This window comes from Phascolarctos cinereus, unplaced genomic scaffold, assembly GCF_003287225.1.
Source record: "Phascolarctos cinereus isolate Bilbo 61053 unplaced genomic scaffold, phaCin_HiC Scaffold_2;HRSCAF=192, whole genome shotgun sequence".
Taxonomy (NCBI): domain Eukaryota; kingdom Metazoa; phylum Chordata; class Mammalia; order Diprotodontia; family Phascolarctidae; genus Phascolarctos; species Phascolarctos cinereus.
In genome coordinates this window covers 221796010-221805343 of record NW_027555625.1, presented here as the reverse complement: position 1 = coordinate 221805343, position 9334 = coordinate 221796010, and the positions used below count along the sequence as shown (strand labels likewise).

At 42.6% G+C, this 9334-nt stretch overlaps 1 protein-coding gene across 1 annotated transcript in view; it reads left to right on the top strand.

Annotated features, from left to right (window-relative positions):
* The first annotated feature begins 1784 nt into the window (after nt 1-1784).
* The window catches only part of DRC1 (dynein regulatory complex subunit 1), a 49305-nt gene continuing 41755 nt past the window's right edge, over nt 1785-9334 (top strand). The window contains 2 exon segments of the mRNA XM_020983914.2: nt 1785-2006; nt 5887-5974. Coding sequence (XP_020839573.1) covers nt 1864-2006; nt 5887-5974 — 231 coding nt within the window. The 5' untranslated portion in view covers nt 1785-1863.

The window sequence follows — 9334 nt, the reverse complement described above, 5'->3', positions numbered from 1 at the left end:
TTGGGTTAGAGAGAGCTGAGGCAGGGAAAACAATTAGGAGGACGATGTGATAGGCCAGGTGAGAGCTGATGAGGGCCTGAATGAACTAGGATGGTAACTGTGTGAGGGAAGAAGTATGAGAGAGGTTAGGGAGGTAGAAATAACAATATTTGGCAACTAAGTGGATATTTAGGGTGAATGAGACTGAAGAGTTGATGACTTCTATTTGTGCACCTGGGTGATTGGAAGGATGGGTGGTGCTCTTAACAGAAATAGGAAGTTCAGAAGAGTGGTGAGTTTCTGGAGAAAGAGAACTAGTTCATATTTTGATATTTAGAGGTTGAGATGTCTACAGGACATCAAGTTGGAAATTTGCACTATGCCTTTGGTAATTCAAGATGAGCTCAGGAGAGAGGCTAGATCTGGGATGTATTGACCAGAGAGTAATCAGTTAAGAGATGATAATTTATAGTTATGTGAACTGATTCAGTCAGAGGAAGAGAGAAAGAGGTTAGAGCTAGACTAGAGAGAGACAAGGCTCTAGGATGGCTTTGGGTTACACCTCTGTAAAGGGAATGCTATGGATAATGATCCAGCGAATGAGACTGAGAAGGAACAATTAGACAGGTAGGAGAACCAAGAGAGAGAAGTACCCAGGAGAAGATAGTGGTCAAAAGAGCAGAGTATTGTAAAAGGTCAAAGAGAATAAGGATTGGGAAAAGGCTATCAGATTTGGTAATTAAGAGATCCAATTAAACATTTGTTAAGTACCTTCTGCATGCAAGACACCACACTCCCTACTTCCTTATAAAGACTCTGCATTCTAGTGGCCTTGCTGGGAAAGCAAAAATCACAAATATTAGTGGGTATTGGACTTGCAATAAGTGATCTGAGTTCAAATCCCACCTTGGATACAATAACTGTGTGACCCTAGTCTAGTCACTTAACCCGAAACTCCACCCAGTGTCTGAGCTGCCCTGACTGGTGAATTCACCTAATCTATTTTATCTAAGCACCCTAGACTATGCTTCACAGATATCTACTCAGACACCTTGCTATCTGCCCTGTCTCTGTACATGGTACCCTTCTCCCTTTTACTTCTTCCTCTAGGAACAATAGTAAAATTAATACTACCTTGGGAAAGGGTAGTACAGTAAATTATCCTATGGCTCTATTCTTGATTCCCAGATCAAAACTCTTCTCCACTGTAAATGATGTTTCCCCCATTAGATAGAGAAAGCAATTATTAAGTGCTTACTAAGTACCTGGCACTGTTGTAGAACGTAAACTCCTTGAAGGGAGGGCCTGTCTCATTTTCATATTTGTATCTTCAGTACATAGCTCAGTGCCCGGTGCATAACAAATGGTCATTCATTCTCATGACCCGTTGCTTTCCAAACTTCAAAACTCTGTAGAAATATGTTACTATTAGTCAGAGAAAGTGTTGCATAGTGGCTAAAGGGGTTGGTTCTAGAATCAGAAAAAATCTACATCTTGCCTCTGACACATACTAGCAGTGTGAGTGTGATAAGCCACCTATCAGTTGCAGTTAAGTTGCTGAGGAGATTTCCCCACCTGGAGTTCTCCCACAAAGGTGAAATGAGGTCTGGAATATTAATGTCATTATTAATGTTTTTATTATTAATAACGTGACAGAGCCCTGCAGGGAATCGCACTAGAATATAGCAGTAGGTGATGTGGACAGGTTAAGGCAGAAGGAAGGCTCAAACCAGGTACTAGGGAAGAGGGAGAAGGGGGTGGAACCCGGCGAGCAGTTGCGCGCGCAGCCAGACTCATCGCCCTGGTTACGCGTTCCTAGCAACGGGGGCTGGAATGTAGACGCTGAGACCGGACTGAGGAGGCTAGAGGTTAGGAGCGGTGGCCATGAACAGCTTGCTCGTGGAAGAGGAAGAGGAGGAGACTTTAGTCCCTCGCGTTAAGGAGCCGTCCGTGAACTCGGATGATCCTCAGGAGAGGATCCAGGCTCGGCGCCTCCGCATCGCGGCACGCCTGGAAGCGCGGAGACTGTAAGGGAGCAGCCGGGACTGGCGGGCATAGATAGGGCCAGCTCGGGGTCAGGAAGGGGGTCCTAGGTGAGACAAAAGCACTGGACTGGTTCTGTGATTTCATCACTGTAGGGAGTTCCCAGTGCTGAAACGCCCTCCTCCAATGCAGATCAGCATGTGATCTGCAGTTATAGTCTTAGAGAGCTGCTTGGAGAGGTTAAGTGACTTGCCCAGAGTCACACAGCCAGATTGTGTCAGAGGTGGGATTCGAACTGAGCCCTCTTGCTTCCCGGGCCCAGAACTGCAATACACATCTAAGAGAGGGAAAGGAAAATTAACAAGGGCGGTAGACAGACATTCTAAATCCCAGGTGGTTACTACACCTAACTTTCTAACAGGTGCCATGAGTCTGATTAAGAAAAAGGACTTGTTCTTACTTTCAGTTCTAGTAAATGAAAGCATCCCTGGCCATGCTTTTGCTCAAGCTGAAATGCCTGTCCCTCTTTCCCCCCTCTCCATTTCAAAATGTGCCCAGAGGATGGGGTGGGGCAAAGACTTACTCATTTATTTTTATATTGCTCTCAAAGCACATTCTAGTCCACTGAGCACAGTTAGTCCTTAAGAAACTGGAGACTCAAAGGCCTTTGTAACTAATTACTTTAACCAGTCAGTCAGTAAGAAGGTTGAAGATAACTGCAGTTCCCTTCCAAACCTGGAGAAAAATTAAAAACCAAACCCTTCCTCAGAAATTGTGCCCTGTGTCAGCAAAGATGCTGGACAGGACTGTGGTGTTTTTTAGGGAAAACTTAAAACAGGCAGGCTCATGCCTCCCTTGTTTTTGTCTGGAGCAACGCTGAAAAGATATCCTATTTAGGAGGGTCACACAACAGAACTTTACCTCAGGAGTGGTTGGTATGTGGGGTTATGGTCTTTAATTGTGCCTAGAATTTGCACCTTTGCCTCCTGGATGTATTGCTGATGGTGAATTGCTGCTGTGGTGATGATCTCATTGCTTCATTTGTCAATATGTTAGAGAATTCAAGAAGTATTTATTATGAGATAGCTATGTAGTATAGCACACTGGATTGGAGGCAAGAAATCCTGAGTTCAAATCCTATCTCATGAATTTAACTAGCTATGTGATCCTCTCAATTTCAGGTTCCTCATCTGTAAAATGGGGATAATAAACCACCCATGACTGTGAGGATCAGATAAGAGGATATATTTAAGGCTCTTTGCACATTGTAAAACACGTAATCATTGGCTATTATTAAATGCCTTATTGAGCTCCTATTAGATAGGCTCAGTATAGGACAAGGTCAATATGACTTCCTGTCATGACATAGTAGCTAAAAAAGTGAATTCCATTCTTTGGTTGCATTAGGAGAGCCATGGTGTCCAGCTCTTAAGCTGTGATTATAATCCATGTAGGGAAGAAGACAATACAGATAACTGTAATACAGTATTAACCAATAAATACGTCAGACAATTGCAAAACAAAATGTTATGCCCAAAGGAAAAGATACTTATCGATTGGGAGCCCCAAGAAGTATTCATGGAGAAGTGGCATTTGTATTGGGCTTTAAGGTCTGTAAGGCTCACAGATATAAAGCTGAAAGAGACCTCAGGGAATACCTAGTCCAAATCCCTCAGGAAACTGAGGGTCCAGGAAAGTAAAGAGACTTTCCTAAGGTCGCATGGGTAGCAGTTGGCAAAGCTGAATTTTGAACCTAGGTCTTTTGACTCCGAATATATCATGGTTTCCACTAAGAATAGGTAGGAATTCCCAAAGACAAAGAGAAGGGGGAGACATTTTACACACTGGACAATTAAATTCCACCAGCATTTATTAAGCACTTACTATGTGCCAAGTATTCTACTTAGTGTTGGGGATAAAAAGAAAGGTAAAAAACAGTTCCTGCCCTCGAGGAGGCCATATCTTAATGGGAGAGACAACACGTGAACAACTGTGTGCCTATAAGATATATACAAAGCTAATGGAAGGTGAGTCATCTCAGAGGGAAGGCACATCACAATCGTATGCCAGTCTTTCAGCCATTCTCCAGTTGATGGGAATCCCTTCAATTTGGAGGGAATACATTCTAGGCTGATAGGATAGCAAATGCAAAGGTCTGAAGATGGGAAATATGGTGTGGATTTGTGTGTGAAGAACAGCAAGAAGGCCAGACTGATGAGACTATAGACTTCATGAAAGGGAAATAGTAGGTAAGAAGGCTGGAAAGGTAACTGGGCTCAAACTGCGAAGAGTACTTTATTTTTGATATAGGAGTAATAGGTAGTCGCTGGAATTTGTTGAGTAGGGTAGTGACATTGGCAGACCTATGCTTTAGGAAATGACTCTGACATATGGAGGATGAATTGGAGTGTAGAGAAACCTGAGGCAGGGAGGCCAGTTAGGAGGATGTTATCATAATCCAGGGGAGAGGTGATGAGGGCCAGAACCAGGGTGGTGGCTGTGTGAGGGGAGAGAATGGGATGAATATGAGATGGTTGGTAGAAGTAACTATGGCAAGATTTGGCACTAGGTTGGATCTGTGGGATGTGGGAGAGTAAGAGGTTGAGGATGACACCATGGTTGTGAACCTGGGTGACTGAAGAGATGGTGGTGCCCTTAATTGTAATAGGGAAGTCTGGAAAAGGGATGGGGTTTGGGGAGAAGAATGAGTTCTCCTTTGGACATGTTGAGTTTAGATGGGACATCCACTTTGAAATGTCTAAATGTCTGGTAATGCTGTCTATCTCTTCATCCGTCCATCCGTCTGTCCGTCCGTCTACCTGTCTCTGCATCAGAGATAGCCAATACAAAGGAAGAGAGTTGGAAAGTAGAGGGTCAGGTGGAAGGAATAGCAGGTAGGCCAGTGTACCAATAGTACAGGAGCAAAATATGAGAGGACTGGAAAAGTAAGAACATTCCGTAAAAGAGTAAAGTGGAATGGGCCACCTCAGGGGGCACTTCTCCCTGTCCTTCCTTCCCCATCAGAGGTCCTTAACAAAGAGGTCATAGGGTTACTTGTTACTGATGATGCAGGGGATTTATAAGGTATAGGTTGAGCTAGAAGGCCTCTGAGGTCCCTCTCCCCCCACAACTCTGAGATTTAGAAATATTTTGCACTTAAAGAGTTTAAATATGAATGTTTGTGCGGTGAGGTAGTGCAGTGGGTAGAACACTGAACATGGAGTCAGGAAAAATCCTAGATGTGTGCCCCTGGGCAAATCACTTAATTTCTCTGAGACTTAGTTTGTCTTACTATAAAATGGAGATAATGAGAGTGCCTACCTCAAGGATCAAATGAGAACATATATAAAATACTTTCCCTTAAAGCACTATATAAATGCTGTCATCATCTATACAAGAAACTAAAGATTATTGTTTACTGTCTTGTTTCCTTTATTGCTTACTTCTTTGTGATTTTTTTGGTCTTCTGGAATTTCATTCCCGGAATTAGTATTCCTGGGATACTTTTTTTTTGTTACAGTCTTTAGAATAAGATAATGGCAGTAGTAGCTAATATTTACATATTGCTTTAAAATTTGGCAAATGCTTTACATATCTTATACTCCAGGTTCACAGCAACTCTGTAAAGTAGGTACTAAATATATTATTATCCACATTTTACTGTTGAAGAAATAGAGTTTTAATGACTTGGTCCCTAGTCACACAGTAAGTGTCAGAGTGGGGATTTGAACCTAGGTCTTTTTCAGTGGAAATGGAAGAGACCAGCATGTGAGATGATTCCAATTTACTACAAATTTAAAAGACAAATGCATTTTCTTGCATCTGTCAAGGGCCATAGAATTTTCAGTTTCTCCTTTGAAATAGAGTCCCTTGTCATTGCAGAACAATGATTTTGTTTCTCCCTCTTCATTTTTCCCATTCTAGGGAAGCACTTGGAGAATCTCTAGATCGAAAGAAGGAAAGTGAGGAAGACCAGTCCAAGAGCTTCAAACAGAAAGAAGAAAGCAGACTGGTATGGACTGGTTAGCAAAAGGATAGGATTTAGGAGAGTTCTGTAAGGCCACCAAGCCTAGCCTCTTCTTGGATTCTTTTTTTTTTTTAAGGCAATTGGGGTTAAGTGACTTGCCCAGGGTCACACAACTAGTAAGTGTTATGTCAAATCTGAGGCCACATTTGAACTCAGGTCCTCCTGAATCCAAGGGCTGGTGCTCTATCCACTGCGCTACCCAGCTGCCACTCTTGGATTCTTAATAGCTCTCTTTTTTCACAAAACTATAGGACTGAGAGGGACCTCTATAGACAACTTATTCCATTTCTCTGTCTTCAGGCAGAACTACACTTAATACCAGACTAGAGCTTTTCTAGTCTGAGAGCTCTTAAGTGAAAGAATTCCCATAGTCTCTCAATACAGTACTTTATTATTCCTGTACTCAAAAAGATTTTTTTTCAAAAGCTTCTTCTTGCCTCTCAAATAAAGACCAAAACTTCTAACCTGATATTCAAGGTTCTTAATAATACAGCCTTCAAACTCCATGTCTGTCTTTATTTTCCACCATTCTGCTCACTTTCCCAAATATGGCCCGTTTATGTCTGTTTCTGAATCTTTGCTCAAACTATGTATCTTACCTGGAATGTTCTTTCCCCTCCTCTTTATCCTTCCAAATCCTCTCCATTGCATTAGATCCTATTTCAGGTCTTAGTTCCCCATCCATTCTCCCTCTCCTGAACTCCTTTACTACTAATCAGTACCACTTGTCATTACCATTGATCTGGAATCACACACTACTTATCATCTCACTTTTTGTGTGGTACTGTATGTCTTATCTCTCATTGAGATTGTAAGTCCAATGAGGACAGGTACTCTGTCTTAGACTTCTTTTTATCCTCAGTAGTACTTAACATAGCTTGTTGTCCAGCATTCAGTCGTTGTTGTTGTTGTTGTCAGGAAGCATTTATTAAGCACCTTCTATACGCCCGGCACTTCTAAGTTCTAGAGACACAAAGACAAAAGTAAAATTCTCTCTCTCCTGAAAGAAGCTTACATTCAGAAGGGGAGGCAACAGACATGTATGTAGGCATACGCAAGTATGCTTTCCTACACAATCACACACACGAAATTGATATGAGGTGATTTTGGTGGGATGAACGCTAGCAGCTGGGGGGATTGGGAAAGTCTTCATGTAGAAGGCGATACTTGAGCAAAGTCTCAAAGGAAGCTCAGGATCCTAAGAAGTGAAGGTGAGTAGGTAGCATATGCCACAGGAACAGCCAGTGCAAAGGTCAGAGTCAGGAGATCGAGTGTCTTGCATAAGGAACATTAAGGAGACCATTTTGACTAGGCTTCCAAGTGTGTCAAAAGGAAGTATTGTGCAATAAGATTGAAACAGGTAGGTTGGGGCAAGGTTGGAAAGGGCTTTAAAAGCCAAATAGAAGAGGAGTTTATCTTTGATCCTAGAGGTAATCAAGAACCACTGGAGTTTATTGAGTAGGAGAGTGACATGATTAAACCTACACATCAGGAAAATTGCTTTGACAGCTATGTGGAGAATAGATGGGAGTAGGGTAATACTTGAGACAGGGAGACCAATTATGAGGCTATGGCAGTTGTCCAGGTGAGAGATGATGGGTGCCTGAAGTGGGGTGTATAAGGAGAAGGAGATGAAAGGGAAAGATGTAAAGATAGAAATGATAAGGTTTGGCCAAAGGTTAAATAAATGGGGTGTGGAAGGAGTACAGGATGATACTAAGGTCTGAACCTGGGTGGTGTCCTCACCAGTAATAGGGAAGCGCAGAAGAGGGGCAGGTTTCATTTTTCTTCAGGGAAGTAGGGGGTGGAGTTCTATTTTGGATATGTTGAGTATGTCTTATATACAGAAGAACCAATTTGGAATATATAATAGGCAGCTGGTAATGCAAACATGGAGCTCATACTGGGGCTGGATATATAGATCTGGGAGTCACTAATGTAGAAATGAGAATTAAACCCATAGGAGCTGATGAGAGCACCAAGTGAGAGATTATAGAGAGAAAAGGGAAGATCTAAGGAGAGCCTGAGGGGATACCTAGATTGAGGGGGGTGGTTGGGATATGGATGATAATCTAGCAGAGCACACTGAGGAGTAGTCAGATAGGCAGGAGAATCAGGAGAGAGCAGTGTCACAAAAACCCAGAGAAGAAAAAATGCCCAAGAAGAGAAGGTAGTCAATGGTGTTGAGTGCTGAAGAGGTCGAAAAGGATGAAAGCTGAGAAAAGACCATAGATGTGGCAATTAAGAGCTCACTGGTAACTTTGACTTGGGAAGTTTCTGTTGAATGATGGGTTGGGAAGCTGGATTGCAGAGAGTTTAGAATAGAGTGAGAGGAGGGAAAGTGAAGGCACTGAATGTAGATGGCTTTCTCAAGGAATTTAGCCACAAAAGAGAAGAGAGATGTAAGAAGATAGGCAGCAAGGATGGATGGATTGAGTGAGGGTTTTTCAAGGATGAGAGAGATATAGGGAGTGTTTGGCAGCAGGAAAAGAACTAGGAGCTAGAGATTGAAAATTAGGAGTAGGGATGACAATATGGGCAGTCTGCTAGAAGAGCCTGGAGAGGATGGGGTCAAGAATACAAGTAGAGGGGTTGGTTGCCCTTGGCGGTGAGAAGAAGGGGTCACATCTTTGTCAGACAGAGGAGGAGGGAGTGGTGCATGATATCATGTTCCGTGGTCAGAGTTTATAAGTGGGCAATGAAGGGTGAAATTCTAGGTGTAGTGTGGGATAAAAGCCTTTTCAGAGAGGTGAAAGTAGGACTCAGAACAGTGCTGTTAATACTAATGTATCATAAACTGGTCATTGCCCCTTGACCGAGTCTGTGGCCCATAGAATTGGATCCTTTTCACTGATACCGCTTTTCCACCTAGTTCGTGATTCTAATTCTACAAGGCTTTTTGGCAGTGTAGAGTGGCGTGCCAAGAATGCTGCTTGCCTTAATGGTGAGCTGCTGGTGCCTAGAGGTGCTTTCCCCCCCCCACAATTGGCTTTGAGCTGTGTTGTTTTAGGAACTGTGGGGCTGAAATTATTTGAGTGAGAAAGAGAACACTGTCAAAAAATCATGGAATTGAATGAAGTGACTACTGTGTGCATAAAGGCTAGAGTGCTTCTTTTTCATATCTTTTTTACACCTGTGAAACTAAAAGGTAAAGAAATCCTGCCATAGCAGGCTTGAGTTGGAGTATTTAGAAGTGCTGTACTGTTCTGTCTCTTCCTTCTCTTTCCTGTAATGAAGAGAGTACTGCCTTTGGAGCCAAGAGACCTGAGTTCAAGTCCTCCCTCTGACACATATTGGCTGTGTGACCCTGGACAAATCACTCAGTATCTCTGATCTTTAGATTTT